At 42.3% G+C, this 22,000-nt stretch overlaps 1 protein-coding gene across 1 annotated transcript; it reads left to right on the forward strand.

The window, feature by feature from the left end:
* The first annotated feature begins 19,457 nt into the window (after window positions 1-19,457).
* On the forward strand, window positions 19,458-21,665 carry LOC142168076 (uncharacterized). Its single transcript, XM_075228736.1, has 2 exons — window positions 19,458-19,514; window positions 21,324-21,665. The coding sequence occupies exons 1-2, from the start codon at window positions 19,458-19,460 to the stop codon at window positions 21,663-21,665; spliced, it is 399 nt and encodes a 132-aa protein (XP_075084837.1).
* Window positions 21,666-22,000: the final 335 nt, after the last annotated feature.

A 22,000-nucleotide genomic window follows, 5' to 3' on the forward strand; every position in this document is an offset into this window, starting at 1 on the left:
ATCCTCATAACTAGGTTTAATCAATGATTCAACTAGCCTTTTTCTATTACTAAGAAGAATTAATTAACTCAACCAACAATATAATGGAAGGATATCACAAGTTATACCTCTCAAGATTACATGAACAAGTGAATATAGATGCACCAGTTAAATCCTCCAACAACGCTTCAATACATAAAACTAGAGTTATAATCCATAAATAAATATCAATACATCAAATCCATCAAACCCTAAAGAGAACTACTCCATATATATGGAGCAATTCATCAAAAATATGTTTAAAGTAAAGGAAAACATAAAACGATCCAAACTCATGTCTTGAGTGAGGATTGAATGATGAACTCCTTGTGGTTTTGCTTCTCCAACTCCTCCTTGGCCTCATTAGGTCGAATATGTTTCCAAATTCTAGAAAATAACGTTTTTCCATGCATTTATACCAAGTAGGGTTGGGCCTAAATGAAATTACCTTTTCTTATGTGAAATAGGACAACTACTCTATAAAATTTGCACAGGCGCGTCGCATGGGGCGACGCGCCATGCGGGGCATTATTGGGGAAATCCAGAGAGTTGAAATCTGTTAGGCAGCAGGAAAATGGGCAGCCGTAGCGCGCCACGCACCGCCCCACGCGCCGCACTAGTGATGTTTTCTCAGAGTACGGAACTTTTCTTGCCTTTTGATATCTAGATGTGGTTTTATCCCCCCCGAACGCGATACCGGCTTAATCCCTTGGGTTTTTACTCAAAATTCAAAGCTCAAAATAGCTCGAATTCATTCCATACATCTACATAGTATGGAATCACTCATACAAGGCATAAAATACATAATAATTACAATACACTACCAATTAAAGCTCAAAACAAATAAAGTGCAGTGAATTAGAGTGCAATAGCGACTAAAATACGAGATTATAGCCTACCATCAACAATGCCTGGAACAATAAATACACTGAAAAAAATAGTAGCAAAACAAAATAAAGGTGACTTCAAGGACTGCTGATGAGAGTGGAGCACTACCTTGAGTCTCCTTAAATCACCAGCTAGTCCGTCCTCTGAGTACCACTAGGTCCGATGCCAAAATCTACAAAAAAAAGTGCAAAAGTGTATTATGAGTACAACCAATCCAATTTATTTCGTAAGTGTCGAGCCTAATCCCGACGAGGTAGAGAAACGACACCTACATATAAGCCTGTGCAGTTAAATAACGAGAAAATAATGAGAGAGCATATAAGATGACCAGAGAAATTAGCAAGTAAGATTAATAAAATAGATAACAAGAGGGATAACAAGTGTAATAGCAAGAAGAAAGCACAAAAATACTATTCGTGCATAATCACTCTTCCTCATAAGCAAGAAAATACCCTTCGAGCAATTCACTATTCCTCACTAAGCATAAACATATAAACAGTACCAAGCAAAGTGGTAATCACAAGAAATATCAAGAAGAGTGATTTAATATAACTCTCCATATGGAAATAATCATAACTTTTGCACCAATAGCCAAATAAACACTTTGAATAGCCTTACTGCCTGTCACGACCCAAAATCCCCACCTCAGTTCGTGATGGTGCCTAGCCGTACTTGCTATGCAAGCCAACTCACAATCAACATAATAAAGTACATTTTTCTTAATTAACAAAGTTATATCATAATGAAATCAAGAATAATCTAAAAGAAGTAAAATATCTGAAACATGTATAACATGTTCTAAATATGACCAAAATAGTACAAGTGTCACGACCCAAAACTAACCCCTGTCGTGATGGCGCCTATCGTGGAACTAGGCAAACCGAATCATTTCCAAAACAAACTGATATCTTTGTTTTAAAGATAATTTCAAGGTTATTTAGCATAAACGTTCATTTAAAGAGTTCAAATCAAAGAAAAACAGAAGTGCGGAAAAGAAAAGCCCGATATCGGGGTGTCACTAGTCATGAGCATCTACTATAATCTGTCTAACAATATCAAGGCTAACTCAGCCTGGAAAAATAGCTAAATACTACTAGAGGAAGATAAGAGGGAGAAGAGCAGGGGCTGCGATCGCCAAACAGCTACCTTGCTATCTCCAAGAAAATCTGCAACCAGAACACTCAATAACCGCTACCGTGTCCAGCTACACCTGAATCTGCACACAAGGTGCAGGGAGTAACGTGAGTACGCCAACTCAGTAAGTAACAACAATAAATAAAGACTGAGCAGCAGTGACAAGCATTGAAGCATACAACGTTCATATCAGGAAATCTCAGTAAAATACCACATGCTCTTAAAAATCAGGATTTGAATCAAACATCTCGTTTAAACCCAGTTCCAGTAAAAATCATTTAAAGACATTTTTCCAACAGTTTTTCAAACAAAGGCTCAATGCAAAGGTGAGCAAAATTGATGAAATCATAAACAACCACCCGGGCCAACCTCACAGTCCCTCATGCCACTCGGGCATACCTCACAATCACTCTTGCCACTCACGCATATCTCACAATCACTCTTCCACTCGGGCATACCTCACAATCACTCATGCCTCCCAGTCACTCAGCACTCGGCACTCGGCACTCGGCCCTCGCACTCAGTAGGTACCTGCGCTCACTGGGGGTGTGTACACACTCCGGAGGAGCTCCTTCATCCCAAGCGCTATAATCTGCACGGACAACGCACGTGCGATAATAATAAAGTATGCTGCAGGCGGGCATCCCCGATCCACACTCATCCGCACCAATCAGGCCCTCGGCCTCACTCAGTCACAAGTATGTTGCAGGCGGGCAGCCCCGATCTACACTCATCCTCACAAATCAGGCCCTCGGCCTTACTCAGTCATAAGTAACTCAAGCCCCTCGGGCATTTTAGTAAAATAGGGCATTCGGCCCAAATATTTATATACATCAAAATAGCGTCATAAAACCGAGTTATGCGGTAAACAAGAATAAACATGACTGAGTATAGATTTTCAATCGAAAACAATGAGAGGATGGTAAGAAACAGCCCCTAAGGGTCCAAACAGCATTGGCGCAAGGCCCAAACATGGCATTCAGCCCAATTTATATAAAATCTTTCTAAATCATATAAGTATCAATGGTTTCAACAAAGTATGCAACTTTACAGTTGCTACGGGATGGACTAAGTCACAAATCCCCAACAGTGCACGCCCACACGCCCGTCACCTAGCATGTGCGTCACTAAAAATAGTAGAATGATACAAAATTCGGGGTTTCATACCCTCAGGACTAGATTTACAATCGTTACTTACCTCAAACCGGTCAAATCTTTAACCCGCAATGATCTTGCCTCTGGAGTCAGCCTCCAAATGCTCCGAATCTATTCACAATCAGTACAATACCATCAATACGCGCTAATGGAATGCATTCCACAAGAAAACTACAAAATTAGACCGAAACCCGAAATTGGCTCAAAAATCGCCTATGGGGCCCATATCTCGGAACCCGACAAAAGTTACAAAATCCGAAAGCCCATTCAACCACGAGTCTACCCATACCAATTTTACCAAAATCCGACCTCAACTCGACCCTCAAATCTACAAATCTTATTTCCAAATTTTCTAAGTTTCAATCTCTGATTTACACCTCAAAATCATGTAATCTAGTCGGATTATTCGATGATAATTCAATATTATGGAGTAAAAATGATCACAAGGGACTTACCTCAAGTTTTCCATGAAAATATAACAAAAATCGCCTCTCCCCAAGCTCCAATTTTTCAAAAATGGCAAATGGGACGAAGCCCCCGTTTTTTTTTTAATTCTGCCCAGACATCCTCGGTTCTGCCTCGATCATGGCCTTCGATCGAGGTCCTCGATCCTGGTTCTCGGTCCTGGCCCTCGATTATGTCTTCTTCCCAGCCTTCGACTGCGACCCTCGACCCTGGGCTCGATCATGCCTTCGATCGTGACCCTCGACCCTGGGCTCGATCATGCCTTCGATCGTGACCCTCGACCTTGAGCTCGATCATGCCTTCAATCGTGACCCTCAACCCTAGGCTCGATCATGCCTTCGATCGTGACCCTCGACCTTGAGCTCGATCTGGGCGTCGATCGTGGCCATCGACCCTGAGCTCGCTCTGGGCTCGATTCTGGGCAGAAGCAATTTCCAACATAAGGAAATTGCAGCAGCTGTTCTAGTTAAATTTTGATCCGTTAATCATCCGAAACTCACCCGAGGCCCTCAGGACCTCAATCAAATATACCAACAAGTCCTAAAATATCATACGAACTTAGTCGAATCCTCAAATCACCTCAAACAACGCTAAAACCATGAATTACACACCAATTCAAGCCTAATGAACTTTGAAATTTCTAATTTCCACAAATAACTCCGGATCCTATCAAATCACGTCCTATTGACCTCAAATTTTGCACACAAGTCCTGAATGACATAACAGAGGTATTCCAATTTTTAGAATCAGATTCCGACCCCGATATCAAAAAGTCAACCCCCCGGTCAAACTTCTCAAAAATAAAACTTTCGGCATTTCAAGCCTAATTCCTCTACGGACTTCCAAATAATATTCCGGACACGCTCCTAAGCCCGAAATCACCATACAGAGCTATTGGAATTATCAAAATTAAATTCCAAGGTCGTTTACATATAGGTCCATATCCGGTCCACTTTTCTAACTTAAAAGTTTCAATTATGAGACTAAGTGTCTCATTTCACCCCGAGTTCCTTCCGGACTCGAACCAACTAACCCGATATAACATAATATAGCTGAATAACACAAAAAGAAGTAGGAATGGGAAAAACAGTGTTATAACTCTCGAAACGACCGGCCGGGTCGTTACATCCTCCCTCTCTTAAACATCTGTTCATCCTCGAACGGGTCTAGAAACATACCTGGAGTCTCGAATAGGCGTGGATATCTGCTCCGCATCTCCCGCTCGATCTCCCAAGTGGCCTCCTCCACAGGCTGACCTCTCCATTGCACCTTCACTGAAGCTATATCCTTTGACCTCAACCTTCGAACCTGCCGATCCAAAATAGCCACCGGCTCCACATCATAAGTCATATCACCCTCCAACTGAACTGTGCTGAAATCCAAAACATGGGACGGATCTCCAATATACTTCCGGAGCATGGAAACATGAAACACTGGATGCACACTCGACAAGCTGGGTGGTAAGGCAAGCTTATAAGCCACCTCTCCTATCCTCTGAAGCACCTCAAAAGGCCCAATGAACCGGGGGCTCAACTTGCCCCTCTTCCCAAACCTCATAACACCCTTCATGGGTGATACCTTCAGCAAAACCTTCTCCCCAACCATTAAAGACACATCACAGACCTTCCTATCCGCGTAGCTCTTCTGCCTAGACTACGCCGTGCGAAGCCACTCCTGAATCAATTTCACTTTATCTAATGCGTCCTGGACCAAGTCTGTACCTAAGAGCCTAGCCTCACCCGGCTCAAACCATCCAACCGGAGATCTACACCTCCTCCCATACAAAGCCTCGTGCGGAGCCATCTGAATGCTCGACTGATAACTATTGTTATATGCAAACTCCGCGAGTGGCAGAAACTGGTCCCATGAACCCCCAAAGTCAATGACACAAGCACGCAACATGTCCTCCAATATCTGAATAGTGCGTTCGGACTGCCCGTCCATCTGAGGGTGAAAAGTTGTGCTTAACTCAACCTGAGTACCCAACTCTCGCTGCACAGCCCTCCAAAACTGCGATGTAAACTGAGTACCCCTATCTGAAATGATGGAAACTAGGATACCATGCAGGAGAACGATCTCTCGGATGTAAATTTCAGCCAACCGCTCTGAAGAGTAAGTAGTACCAATTGGAATGAAGTGCACGGACTTGATCAGCCGGTCCACAATAACCCAAATAGCGTCGAACTTCCTCGAAGTCCGTGGGAGCCCAACTACAAAGTCCATAGTGATCCGCTCCCACTTCCACTCTGGGATCTCTAACCTCTGAAGCAAGCCACCTAGTCTCTGATGCTCATACTTAACCTGCTGATAGTTTAGACACCGAGCCACAAACCCAACTATATCCTTCTTCATCCATCTCCACCAATAGTGCTGCCTCAAATCCTGGTACATCTTCGCGGCACCCAAATGGATGGAATACCGTGAGCTGTGGGCCTCTTCAAGAATCAGCTCTCGAAGCCCATCTACATTAGGCACACATATCCGGTCGTGCATTCTCAGCACCTCGTCATCACCAATAGTCACATCCCTAGCATCACCTCTCCGAACCCTGTCCTGAAGAACGAGCAAGTAAGGGTCATCATACTGACGCTCCCTGATACGGTCATAAAGGGAAGACCTGGAGACCATACAAGCCAATACCCGACTAGGCTCCGAAATATCCAATCTGACAAGCTGGCCTGCCAAGGTCTGAACATCTAATGCCAATGGTCTCTCTGCTGCTAGAAGATAGGCTAAACTCCCCAAACTCTCTGCCCAATGACTCAAAGCATCGGCCACCACATTGGCCTTCCCCAGATGGTACAAGATAGTGATATCATAGTCCTTAAGAAGCTCCAACCATCTTCGCTAATGCAAATTAAGATCCTTCTGCTTTAACAGATACTGCAGACTCCGGTGATCAGTATAGATCTCACAATGAACCCCATACAAATAATGATGTCAAATCGTCAAGGCATGAATAATGGCTGCTAACTCAAGATCATGGATAGGATAGTTCTTCTCAGGGGTCTTCAACTGGCGCGAGGCATAGGCAATCACCCTACCCTCCTGCATCAAAACACAACCAATGCCTATCCTCGAGGCATCAAATACATGGTGTAAGAACCTGAAGCTGATGGCAAAACTAACACTGGAGCTGTGGTCAAAGCAGTCTTAAGCTTCTGAAAGCTCTCCTCACATTCATCCGACCACCTGAATGGAGCACCCTTTTGGGTCAATTTGGTCAAGGGCGATGCAATAGATGAAAATCCCCCCACAAGCGACGGTAGTAACCCGCCAAACCAAGAAAGCTCCTAATCTCCGTGGCTGAGGACGGTCTGGGCCAACTCTGCACTGCCTCTATCTTCTTCGGATCCACCTGAATACCCTCACTAGACACCACGTTCCCCAAGAATGCTACTGAACTGAGCCAAAACTCACATTTAGAGAACTTTGCATAAAGCTTCTCCTCCTTCAACCTCTGCAATACAGCCCTCAAATGCTGAGAGTGCTCTTCTTGGCTACGAGAGTACACTAGGATGTCGTCAATGAATACAACGAGGAATAAGTCCAAATAAGGCTAGAATACACTGTTCATCAGATGCATGAACGTTGCTGGGGCATTGGTCAGCCCAAAAGACATCACCATAAACTCATAATGGCCATATCGGGTTCTGAAAGCTGTCTTGAGAATATCTGAATCCCGAATCTTTAGTTGGTGATAACCGGACCTCAAATCAATCTTAGAGAACACCCTCGCTCCTTGAAGCTAGTCGAATAAATCATCAATACGAGGCAAAGGATACTTGTTCTTGACTGTGACCTTGTTCAACTGCCTGTAATCAATACACATTCTCATGAAACCATCCTTCTTTTTCGCCGAATAAACTCCTTATCAAGGAGTTCCTAAAGCTGTTCTTTCAATTCCCTCAACTCTTCCGGTGCCATGCGATATGGTGGAATAGAAATGGGCTGAGTGCCCGGCACCAAATCAATACCAAAGTCAATATCCCTGTCAGGTGGCATGCCCGATAGGTCTGCAGGAAACATATCCGGAAAATCACGTACCACCGGAACAGAATAAATGACAGGAGTCTCTGCACTAACATCCCTCACAAAAGCCAAATAAGATAGGCAACCCTTCTCAACCATGCGCTGAGCCTTCAAATATGAAATCACCCTACTTGGTACATAATCTATAGAACCGCTCTGCTCAACTCTCGGAATTTCCGGCATAGCCAACGTCACCGTCTTAGCGTGACAATCTAGAACAACATGACATGGAGATAACCAATCCATACCCGATATCACATGAAAGTCAACCATACTGAGCAACAATAGATCTACTCGGGTCTCCAGACCCCCAATAATCACCATACATGACCGATATATGTGGTCCACAATAACAGTATCGCCCACAGGAGTAGATACATGTACAGATGAAACTAAGGACTCACGGGGCATATCCAGAAAATGCGCAAAATACGAGGAAACATATGAATATGTGGAACCAGGGTCAAATAATACTGAGGCATCTCTGTGGCAAACTGAGACAATACTTGTAATCATAGCATCTGAAGCAATAGCATTTGGTCTGGCAGGGAGAGCATAGAAATGGGCCTGACCACCCCCTGATCTGCCTCTCCCTCTAGGGCGACCCCTAGCTGACTGACCTCCACCCCGAGTTGACTGGGTGGATGGTTAGGTAGCTGGGGCTGTAGTCGGAGGCTGACTCCTCTGCTGAGATAGACCTCCATGACGACGAGGACACTGCCTCCATATATGCCCAAGCTCCCCACACTCAAAACAACTCTCTGGTGCTAGCGGCGAAAATTGAAGGGAACCCCTAGTACCAGGATGACTGGTAGAAGAACATGGCATGGAAGAGCCCTGAACAGGTGGAGCACGGGATGAACTCTAAACTGGAAGGACACTAAGTGATGAGTGGCCCTGATGAGAACTGTGAGAACCATGGCCAGATGATGAACCCCGATGAAATGGTCGAGCTGACTGAGCCTGTCTGAAATGACGACCTCTACCGTGCTGGAATTGCCCCCAAAAGGAGCACCGCTGAATCCTCCCTGACTACGAGGCCTCTTGGCCTCCCGCTCAACCCTCTCCTGACCGCGAACCATCTCAATCTGCCGGGCAATGTCGACAACCTCATCAAAGGTAGCACCCGAAACTCGCTCCCTGGTCATGAGCAACTGTAGTTGATAAGTGAGGCCATCAATAAACCTCATGATCCTCTCTCTGTCCGTGGGAACCAACCAGATAGCATGATGGGCCAACTCGGAGAACCGTATCTTATACTGCATCATAGACATATCACCCTGGCATAGCCGCTCAAACTGTCTACGCAGTTCCTTTCTACGGGATCGAGGCACGAACTTCTCCAAAAAGACCACGGAGAACTGCTGCCAAGTAAGGGGTGTTGCGCCGACAGGTCTACGCCTCTCGTAAGTCTCCCACCATCTGAGTGCAGCCCCAAAAATTTAAAGGTAGTGAATGAGACCCCAAAAGTCTCCAAAATACCAGCAGTACGGAGTATCCTCTGACACCTGCCCAAAAAGTCCTGAGCATCCTCTCTCTTTGTGCCACTGAAAGGTGGTGGCTGAAGTCTCCCAAACCTCTCCAACCTATGCTTATAATCCTCAGGCATAGCAGGAAACACATAATCCTGAGCAACAACAACCGGATGGGCTGGTGGTGCCTCTGGTGTCTGAAATCCCTGAATAACCTGCTCGGGTGTGCGAGCGATGGGAGTCTGAGTGCCTCCCCTGGCCTGAGAAGTGGTTGCGGCCGTCGAAATAGAGACCGCCTGAGCAAGGCCAGTACACGCTGTCAGAATCTGAGCTAAGGCCTCCTGAAGGCCTGGAATCACAATAGGCACATGTGGTGCCTGAGCTGGTGCATCAACAACTGGAACTTGGTCCTGATCTGGGACAACCGGTGGATCTGTAGGTACTGCCCCAACTGTTGTACGGGCTGCACCTCTGCCCCTACCACGGCCTCTACCGCGGCCTCGGCCTCTCGCGGCCCTAGCTGGTGGTACTGGTAGCTGGCCCTCCTGACCGGTAGCACGAGTCCTCATCATCTGTGAGAGAATGAAACAACCAATGTTTAGTTACTAGAATCAACAGATTCACACGACAAGAATTCAAGAATATGGAGTTTCCTAAATGTTTTGCTGCCTCCTGAAGATAAGTACAGATGTCTCCATTCGGATCCGCAAGACTCTACTAAACCCCCTCATGACTCGTGAGTCCTATGTAACCTAGGCTTTGATACCAATTTGTCACGACCAAAAACTAACCCCTGTCGTGATGGCGCCTATCGTGGAACTAGGCAAGCCGACCGATATCTTCGTTTTAAAGATACTTTCAAGGTTATTTAGCATAAACCTTCATTTAAAGAGTTCAAATCAAAGAAAAATAGAAGTGCAGAAAAGAAAAGCCCGACATCGGGGTGTCACTAGTCATGAGCATCTACTATAATCTGTCTAACAATATCAAGGCTAACTCAGTCTGGAAAAATAGCTAAATACTACTAGAGGAAGATAAGAGGGAGAAGAGCAGGGGCTGCGATCGCCAAACAGCTACCTTGCTATTTCCAAGAAAATCTGCAACCAGAACACTCAATAACCGCTACCGTGCGTGTCCAGCCACACCTGGATCTGCACATAAGGTGCAGGGAGTAACGTGAGTACGCCAACTCAGTAAGTAACAACAATAAATAAAGACTGAGCAGTAGTGACGAGCAATGAAGCATATAACGTTCATATTAGGAAATCTCAGTAAAATACCACATGCTCTTAAAAATCAGGATTTGAATCAAACATCTCGTTTAAACCCAGTTCCAGTAAAAATGATTTTAAGACATTTTTCCAACAGTTTTTCAAACAAAGGCTCAACGCAAAGGTGAGCAAAAATGATGAAATCATAAACAGCCACTCGGGCCAACCTCACAGTCACTCGTGCCACTCGGGCTTACCTCACAATCACTCTTGCCACTCGGGCATACCTCACAATCACTCTTGCCACTCGGGCATACCTTACAATCACTCATGCCTCCCAATCACTCAGCACTCGGCACTCATACTCAGTAGGTACCTGCGCTCACTGGGGGTGTGTACAGACTCTGGAGGGGCTCCTTCAGCCCAAACGCTATAATCTGCATGGACAACTCACGTGCTATAATAATAAAGTATGCTGCAGGCGGGTAGCCCCGATCCACACTCATCCTCACAATCAGGCCCTCGGCCGATATCAACATGCTGCGGCATGCAGCCCGATCCCATAAATATCCTCACAAATCAGGCCCTCGGCCTCACTCAGTCATAAACCTCTCAAGCCCCTCGAGCATTTCAGTAAAACAGGGCATTCGGCCCAAAACATTTATATGCATCAAAATAGAGTCATAAAACTGAGTTATGTGGTGAACATGTATAAACATGACTGAGTATATATTTTCAATCGAAAACAATGAGAGGATGGTGAGAAACAGCCCCTAAGGGTCCAAACAGCATTGGCGCAAGGCCCAAACATGGCATTCAACCCAATTTACATAAAATCTTTCCAAGTCATATCAGTATCAATGGTTTCAACAAAGTATGCAACTATACAGTTGCTACGGGGCGGACCAAGTCACAAATCCCCAACAGTGCACGCCCACACGCCCTTCACCTAGCATGGGCACTACTAAAAATAGTAGAATGATACAAAATCCGGGGTTTCATACCCTCAGGACTAGATTTACAATCGTTACTTACCTCAAACCGGTCAAATCTTTAACCCGCAACGATCTTGCCTCGAGACTCAGCCTCCAAATGCTCCGAATCTATTCACAATCAGTACAATACCATCAATATGCGCTAATGGAATGCATTCCACAAGAAAACTACAAAATTAGACCAAAACCCGAAATTGGCTCAAAAATCGCTTGTGGGGCTCACATCTCGGAACCCGACAAAAGTTACAAAATCCAAAAGCCCATTCAACCACGAGTCTACCCATTCCAATTTTACCAAATTTTGACCTCAACTCGACCCTCAAATCTACAAATCTTATTTCCTAAATTTCTAAGTTTCAATCTCTGATTTACACCTTAAATTCATGAAATCTAGTCGGATTATTCGATGATAATTCAATATTATGGAGTAGAAATGATCACAAGGGACTTACCTCAAGTTTTCCTTGAAAATATAACAAAAATCGCCTCTCCCCAAGCTCCAATTTGTCAAAAATGGCAAATGGGACGAAGCCCCCATTTTTTTTATAATTCTGCCTAGACATCCTCGGTTCTGCCTCGATCTTGGCCTTCGATCGAGGTCCTCGATCCTGGTTCTCGGTCCTGGCCCTCGATTATGTCTTCTTCCCCAGCCTTCGACCGTGACCCTCGACCCTGGGCTCGATCATGCCTCCGATCGTGACCCTCGACCCTGGGCTCGATCATGCCTTCGATCGTGACCCTCGACCCTGGGCTCGATCATGCCTTCGATCGTGACCCTCGACCCTGGGCTCGATCATGCCTTCGATCGTGACCCTCGACCTTGAGCTCAATCATGCCTTCGATCGTGACCCTCGACCCTGGGCTCGATCATGCCTTCGATTGTGACCCTCGACCTTGAGCTCGATTTGGGCTTCGATCGTGGCCATGGGCCTTGAGCTCGATCTGGGTTCGATTCTAGGCAGAAGCAATTTCCAACAGAAGGAAATTGCAGCAGCTGTTCTAGTTAAATTTTTGATCCGTTAACCATCCGAAACTCACTCGAGGCCCTCGGGACCTCAACCAAATATACCAACAAGTCCTAAAATATCATACGAACTTAGTCGAATCCTCAAATCACCTCAAACAACGCTAAAACCATGAATTACACCCTAATTCAAGCCTAATGAACTTTGAAATTTCTAATTTCCACAAATAACTCCGGAACCTATCAAATCACGTCCGATTGACCTCAAATTTTGCACACAAGTCCTGAATGACATAACAGAGATATTCCAATTTTTAGAATCAGATTCCGACCCCGATATCAAAAAGTCAACCCCTCGGTCAAACTTCTCAAAAATAAAACTTTCGGCATTTCAAGCCTAATTCCTCTACGGACTTCCAAATAATATTCCGGACACGCTCCTAAGCCCGAAATCACCATACGGAGCTATTGGAATCATCAAAATTAAATTCCAAGGTCGTTTATATATAGGTCCATATCTGGTCCACTTTTCTAACTTAAAAGTTTCAATTATGAGACTAAGTGTCTCATTTCAACCCGAGTTCCTTCCGGACTCGAACCAACTAACCCGATATAACATAATATAGCTGAATAACACAAAAAGAAGTAGGAATGGGGAAAACAGGGTTATAACTCTTGAAACGACCGGCCGGGTCGTTACAACAGCTCCCAAGAACTAGATGACACAGGTACACAAGCAACTACTGAATAAGTACAAGGCTGAATACTTGATCTCAACTGTTTGTGAGAGAAAATAGACAGGAGATAAATAAGGATGGGGACTCCATATGTTGCGGATCGAAACAAGATGGCAGCTCACCACAAAGTCTCTAATAACATAATCCTACTCAGCTCAAAGGGTACCGCAATACCAATCTCAAAACCTGCACAAAAATATGCGAAAGCATAGTATGAGTATATGCCAATCGATACCCAGTAAGTATTAATTCTAAACTCGAAGAAGTAGTGACGAGGCTAGATACATCTGAATTTCATACAACACAGAAATAATAACTAGCCTGAAGCTGAAACACTCAATATCCTCATGATCAATGGATATCAAGATCTAAAGCAGTCGAAAGACATAAATCATGCTTTTCCAATTTAACAGATAATCATAATGTTGCTCAAATATGGCAAGTAAAGATGGCCTGCTTAAATCAACGGATTCGAGGCTCCCTATATATATACATGGGGCATGCTACAATTAGCACTAAGTTAATTCCTCTAAATGAATTAAGAATATGAATGCATGCTCAAACCGGTACAAGATCCATGTACCCCGATACAAGGTCCATGTATCCCGATACAAAATCCATATATGACAACAACCCAATACAAAATCCATATATTGAATCAGTACTAAATCCATACTGATCATGCTCACAAGGCCCAAGGTAACGTAGGTAATCACTTGGCTCCAAAGGGATGGTATCAAATCCAAGCGCAACGAGGGGCATAATAGCACCCTCATAAATCAATATTAAATCATCATTTCCTATTCCATAACTATATTTCAACTGCACGACCTTGCCTTTGTGCAAAAATCTCTGTCCAAATATAGTATCCAAATGTAATATATATGCGTATCCTTAAGAATTTACAGATTGAAATCTCAGCGTGACGATGGTTAATTTGAGAAATTAAACATATTAAGGATAAGTTCTCATGCCTTCGCAAATAATAATAATCCTAGGCATGATTTCTAAAATGAATAAGAGAGCAACATAGTCACATAAGTCAAGTGAATCATGAATCAAATGAGCACATGGTCAAAACAAGGCATAGAGTATCTCAATTCTACCCAGTACATTATATAAACTTGGTAAGTGCATATACACTCACCAACATGTATATATACCACCACAAATACCTTAAACATATAGCAATCAAGTTAAATCCTAGGAGTTTCCCTCTTAACAAGGTAAGCCAAGAGACTTACCTCTTCCTATGATAGTTTCAACCTAAAATCACGTCAAAACCTTGCTATAGCCTACCAATCATGAGAATCCAAGCCAAACATCATCCAAGGAGGTCAGCAATGCTATAGGAAATCATCTCAATCCAAAATCCTTCAATCTTTGAAGAATTCCAAAAAACATAACCAGTGCGCATGCCCTAAATCAGAAAATAATACCAAATTTCGATGATCATAACCTGTCGATTCCAAATATATAATTAGTTTCAAATCCGGGTCCAAATCTATGGTCAAAACCCCAAAATATACTCTCATAAAATGTAGAGAAAACTTCAAATTTCCTTACAAATTCCATGTTTAATATGTAGAAATCCATGTAGATCCTTGAAATATAATCACAAATAGGTAGAAATCACTTATCCTCTTACCTTGTATGAAAATCCATGTGAAAAATCGCCCCACTCCAAGTCTGGGGCTCAAAATATGAAAGAATGGATAAAAATTCCGAAATTCCCAACTTAAAAGGTCTGCCCAGCATCCTTTGCAATCGCAATCCACTGCTTCACTATCACGAAACTCAATTCTGCAAATGCCTGAAAGGCTACATAGCGAATGTGTGACACATATCACGAACACAATGACTAAGGACCACCCTCCTATGCAAACGCGTACAACCAACCATGATCATGAAGACACTTCCCCCGGCTCCAATCTTTTATACGCGGATGCGATACTCCTATCGCGAACACATAGACCTAAAGTTGACGCTCCCTCGGGCAAATGCATTGCTCTGCACGCGAATGCACAACACAAAGTTCACGCTTGCCAACATCTCCTCTCCGCGAACACGAACACTTCATCGCACGCGGTGAGAGAATCACTGGGTACCAAAACACACTATGGGATCGCGAGGCTTCTTCTACAATCACGACGCTCATCAGATGCACCAGAAAACCATCAATGTAAACTCAACCAAAATGGTCTGAAAGCATCATGAAACTTACTTGAGCCCCACGAGAACCCGTCCAATCATGCCAATAAATCCAAATCACTATCTATACTTATCCAAAGCTCCAAACAATATAATTAAAACTAAAACCAAGAATCGGCATTCAAGATCAATCTCATTAGTTCATAAACTTCCAACATCAAACCAAGCATCGATTCAAGCCTAACCAATCCATAATGAACCCAAAATTTGCAGTCCCAAATGATGAAATGGGCCTATTCCAATTCCCGGAACAACAATCCGACCCTGATAGCCTAAAAATCAACTCCCAATCAAACTTATGAACTTTCCAAACCTTCAAATTGCCAACTTTCACCAATTAAAGCCAAAACCTTCTAGGAACATCCAAATTCGTATCCAAACATACGCCCAAGTCCAAAATCACCATACGAACCTACTGGAACCATCAAAACACCATTTTGAGGTCGTTTATTCAAAATCCATACCTCGGTTAACTCTTAAAACTTAAAGCTTCCGAATTGAGAATCATTCTATCAAATCAATTCCAACCCCTACGAACATTGAAACCAACCATATACGCAAGTCACAATATATCATATGAAGTTACTCAAGGTCTCAAACTGCCGAACATCATACTAATAATCAAAATGATCGGTTGGATCGTGACATTCTCCCCCACTAAAACATAAGTTCATCCTCGAATATTCCAAGAGTAATTCCAAAGCCGTTATATAACTGCACAAGCTCATCATTCACGCACCCATGAGTGATATCATGCTACCTCAATACATATAAGTTAATAAACATAATCCGACTGAAGATTCTTCCTTCCACTCTAGCTTAAAATCCATATAACCAAATTCCAGCATCCAACACTCCCTCTTAATTTCGATTCTAACATACATACCCTGTATCAATCATAAATGTACTCCCAAGATATAACCATACGACGTACCCCAAAGCTCATGTACTCATAGCAATGTTTTTAGACCATAATAGATGCTCGTTACCAAACCTGGTACTGGTAATATACCTTATATTGAATAAAACATTGTTCTAAACCTTCACAACACTGTAATAATGAAAGAAGTCGGTAGAAACTCATAACCACCCATTAGATCAACAAGTCGTGGTTCTCTCGCCCGATAAGATCTAGTGCTAAATTTATAAGCTGACTAGTGACAATATTCTCCCAGACATAATTATCCAAAACAGATTGCACTAATTCTATGTCCAACGTACAAACAGCCCGACCGATGGGGAACATCCAAAATCCACATAGAACCGCATACGATGCAATCCATGTATTAAACAAACAACAACTCAAATGTATCCAAGAAAAGGGGACCAAATAAGAGGACTCTCCAACAAGCCTGAGAGATACAATCACAAAAGCACAATGCTACGAATTCATCTAGCAAGGTTGAAACAAAACACACCAAGTAAGAACCAGAAATCATATCCAACATAACACTGTTGCAGCATGAAACCCGATCCAACCATCATACCGCTCCACATGGGAATACTCATTGAGTCAAAATCCTCATGCTAATCAAACACATGGGTATCAACAACAAGCACATAATGCGCATAAACATAAACACGAGAAGACGGATAGCATATTGTGTTACAAATAGGCAAGCACATCTACGGTTCAATAATAAATCAACATCTCAAGAGTCATCTCGCTCCTATAACACCACAAGGCTTAATCTGGACCATAACATACACGTGAATAGTCATGTAGCTTCACAACCCATCATAGCAAGCGAGAGAAACACATAAATATATCAGGATAAGAATAACATCCATTTGGCCCGATGACACAAATGTAGAAGGAGATGCGTTAAGTAAGCCAATTCGATCCAGTATTGAATACTCATTCTCTTTAGATCTACCAATAAGCCCCTAAACTGATTCCGATCATCCCAAAATAGATAGATAACTTCTCAAGGTCCACAATAACTTTGTCAATGACATATACCACCAGATATCCAAACCTTAACACACTTTCACAGTCTGCCACCAACGGAGTAACCGTCTCCACAAAGATCAAATCTCCAAACCTCGAGAATACAAAATCTCCATACTCGATTTTGATCTCCGCCACTTAAATGACTGATACATCACGCATATGCAATTACCTCACAAGAAGTACTCCCATAAAGCTTCCGCACCAAGTAGGAAAAAAATCTGAACATCCCCGGTTATCACTGACATGATTTCTATAGTACTAGTCAAGCCTCCACAAATCAATCTATGATGTATCTTCTACAACACACGCTCTCCTCAGGCGATACAAGATAGTGCTAGCATCCTTGTAAACATCTAAAATACTCCATGTTGTCTATAACTCATGACATTCCTTTCAAAATTGAACTGCAACATTGTCCATAAATCTCATTCCCACACAGCTCACAACATCTATCATGCATCAACTCGAAAATACGAGAATGACATTATCAATTCTGAATCACGAATAGGTAAATCTTCCACTTAACTCAGTTCAGGAGAAAAATCAAAACACACACAAGCTCTTGATACCCATTGAATACAACGACCACAACTTATGGTCAACTCATCATCAATCTTCAGAATCCATTTGCACATAACAAAGTCATCATAACTGAATCTCTCTAGGTCAACCAAGTCGTGAAGACTGCCAAACTCGAAAAGTATTTCCACAAAACATTTGTGAAGTCCTATTATACAAAAGGAATTGATCATCCCTATTACCATGCGGAACCAAGTCACTAGTAAACGGATCCAACTTCTTCAATATTACTTATGAGCCACGTTCACGGAAACACTTCTCGTTTCCCCACAACACTATGGACCTCAATCAACTCATTCCAAGTGATTCCAACGTGAAATCTTGTCATCCTAAGACTAGTAGCCACCTTATTCCCTTTTATACAATACCTGCTCTTCTTCAATGAATCTGAAGCTATTTCTTCCATCTCTCAAATGCTACCTCGTAGAATCGATGATTTTATAGGAATACCCTAAGGCTCTTCCACAATCTAGTGTTAGTCTTCACTCCTCATCCACACGACAAATTCAAAAGTCTTTAGGTACCACATCCTAAGTCTTGAACACACTAGAACCATCCTCGAGAGTCACTTACATGGTCCTAGCCCCGAGTACATAGACAAACATGCGTAACAATCAGTACTCCCCCAACACATGAATACTCCAAAGAACAACCAAGCGAATCCTTCCCCTTTACAAATGACATCCACCAAGGACTATCCAACCTGAGTCATTCCACCCCTACATATAACAACCTGGTGAAATATAACATACCTCCAAAAAATTCCTTAACCGAATCAACCTCAAAGTCATCCTCCTAAATCCATATCTAATCCACAAGCGCACCGAAATCCAGGACTGCAACAACACATGACCATGTGATCGAAATGTTGATGATAAGCTCCCCCACATGGCTTTAAGCCATACTCACCTAACCTAAAAACTCACAATGACCATTAATCCTTAATTACCATGACCTCACATTGTTACTTAGCTGACTTTCCTATAACCTCATGTTGCACTAACCATAACACATCCCAAATAATCAGCCCAAATGCAACCTCGTGACAGCCGTGCCATCTACCTCAAGCGATCCAAACTCACGTCGCAGTTCATACATCCTACTTGATAGAAGGTAAAACTTTTAGTAGCAACCTGATAAGAAATCATACCACCTGTAATCTTATCAAAGGAGATAGCCCACCTGTGTAACCTCAATCTTTTTCATGACCTTGCCATGAGCACCACCACTATGTAATCAATTGATTCTCCCGAGTCAACACTCATACACAGGTTGCAGGTATCTATTTATTCCACCAATAAACAACCGAAAGATCCATCAATACATCCATAACTCAAGACTGTATAGTACACCATGCTGGTAACCAAGAATTCAGATCGCCTTTGTTTCTCAAGTGAACCCTTATTATCAAATCCAAAACACTTTAAAACGTGCGTAGTCATTACAAAATGGTATGCACAGTGTTAGTCATTTGTCCACAATTACCCAAGTTGCACCAACCTTTCTCAAAGAATGTGGCTCCCCCACCACAATGCCCATAATGATATGCCCCCACTTCCATGTAGGTATAGCACCTTCCGAAGTAAGCCATTCCGTCCCTGCCGCTCATTCTCGACCTTCTAACAATCAAATACCGTGAGTCATGCCTAATAATGTCTTTCTTCATCCTCCGCCACTCATGATGTTTGGTCGAATAACGGTACAGTTATACACTATCATTATGAACAAAATACCACAAACTACAAACCTCATCAATGATTATCTCCATCGAACCATCAATATCGTGAACATAAATCTTACCCTAAATTCGTAAAAATAACGTCTCACCAAGGACCACCTCCTTAGCACCACCCAGCACACTGTATCCCTTAAGACAAGCAACTGTAGATCATTACACTGACGAGCTCTGATGCGCTCAAACAAAGACAACCACACAACCACAAAAGAAAGAACTCCACTATGTTAAAAACTACTTGATCTCACAATTCTATATACCAAAGGTCAAAACTTTCTTAGCTAAATGCCTTTCCTTCGTCGGAACAAATGTCAAACTCTAAATCATGAACTAGATTGTTCCCTTCATTGGGCTTCATCTGCCAAGACACATAAGCAATCATCCTACAAAATTGCACTAACATCATGCAAAACTAACACATGGAGAATCACAACATATTGTGTAAGGCCTCGAACCCCTGGGCCACATCAATACTGGGGCGACTGTAGATGAAAACCCCTCCACAAAGTGAAGATATTAGTCAGCCGTCAACATAGGGGAGAAACATCCCATGCCATAAGTGCAACATCACCATAAATCTCTGGATCATAATTGGTAATGAGTACTCAACATCGCGTACAAACAAGTAGGAGGGATTTGAAGATACATGCTTCAAGCCGTGATAAAGTCGTACGATAAGGAATCAAGAAAAGGAAATTTCCTAACATCCCATGGCCTCTCGGAAATAATTACAAATGTCTCCATATCGATCCAAAAGATTCTACTAGACATGCTCGTGACTCGTGAGACCTATATTAACTTAGGGGCATGATACCAACTTGTCACGACCCAAAGTCTCCACCTCAGGCCATGATGGTTCTTAGCCATACTTTCTAAGCAAGCCAACTCATAATCAATAGAATAAAGTCCAATTTCCTTGATTAACAGAGTTTATCATAATGAAAGTAAGAATAATCTGAAAGCAGTAAAAATATCTAAACCATGTATAACATGGTCTAAACATGACCAAAACAGTACAGTTCCAAGAACTAGGTGACATAAGTGCACAAGCAACTACTAAATAAGCACAAGGCTGAATACATGATCACAACTATCTGTGAGAAAGCAAATAGACAGGATATAAATAAGTACGGGGACTCCATGTGCCATGTATCAAAATGAGTGGCAGCTTGCCAGAAGTCTCCAATAACATAATCCTACTCAGCTCAAAGGGTACCACAATACAAATATCAGAACATGCACAAAAATGTACAGAAGCATAGTATAAGTACACCACAGTCGATACCTAGTAAGTACCAAGTCTATCCTCGAATAAGTAGTGGCGAGGCTAGATGCATCTGAATACTTACAACACATAAATAATAACAAGCCTGGAGTTGAAACAATAATTAACCTCATTATCAACAAATATCAAAAATAAAGCAGTTGAAAGACATAAAGCATGCTTTTCTAATTCAACGGATAATCATAATGCTGCTCAAATATGGCAAGTAAAGATGACATGCTTCAATCAATGGAGTTGAGGCTCCCAATAGCATATATATATGGCATACAACAGTTAGCATTCAAATGAATGCCCTCAAAATGAATCAAGAATATGAATGCATTCTCAAATCGGTACAAGATCCATATATCCCGATACATAATCCATGTATCATAACAACTCGATAAAAAACATTCATGTATTGATCAGATAAAAAATTCATGTACCGAACGTGCTCACAGAGCCCAATTTGTATTCAAAACAAGAGATGTAGTTGTGGACAATTCCAGCTTGATGAACTTCCTTGTGCACATGCTTTGGCGGCTTTATGGCACATGAATGAGTCTTATGAAAACTATTGTTCTCCTTATTACACGAGGGAGAGCCTATTGCATACTTATGAAATACCAGTAGACCCGCTGCCTGATGAAAGCAAATGGAATGTGCCACAACTTATAGCTGAAGAAGTTGCAATGCCACCTACTGGGAAAAGACAGTCAGGAAGACCTCAAAATCAAAGATACAAACCATATGATGAAGTAAATGGAAAGAAGTACAAGGTTTCATGTGGCAACTGCGGACTAGAAGGGCATAACAAAAGATCTTGTAAGAATGCTCCCAAGAGGAAATAAAATTTGATAAAGTCACAAGCTTTTTTGATAAATTGTGTTGAGGTGCTCTGAAGATTATAGTTGAGGTGTAATTGTGTTGATAAATTGAATAAAGACTGTCTCCTATAATGAAATGTTTTCAGCTCTTAATGCAGTTGGTTTGTATTTGTTTTGTTTAATTACTGAGTGTATTAATTTCAGCCTTTCATAACTTGATTAGATTACGTATGTTTTTGTATGTATAATACATAATTGTAGTTAAATTGTAAAGAAATTTTATGCTAACAATAACGATATCAAGTACTAACAACTTTCAACCAAAAAACAAAACAACAGATGTTTCCTATTCTAAGTAG

This window comes from Nicotiana tabacum, chromosome 13 (genome assembly GCF_000715075.1).
Source record: "Nicotiana tabacum cultivar K326 chromosome 13, ASM71507v2, whole genome shotgun sequence".
Classification (NCBI taxonomy): Eukaryota; Viridiplantae; Streptophyta; class Magnoliopsida; order Solanales; family Solanaceae; genus Nicotiana; species Nicotiana tabacum.

Coding starts and splice junctions, on each gene's coding strand:
- LOC142168076 (XM_075228736.1), top strand. CDS start 19,458: ATGCCTAATAATGTCTTTCTTCATCCTCCGCCACTCATGATGTTTGGT. Junction 19,515..21,323: donor TGATGTTTGGTCGAATAACG/GTACAGTTATAC, acceptor GGACAATTCCAG/CTTGATGAACTTCCTTGTGC.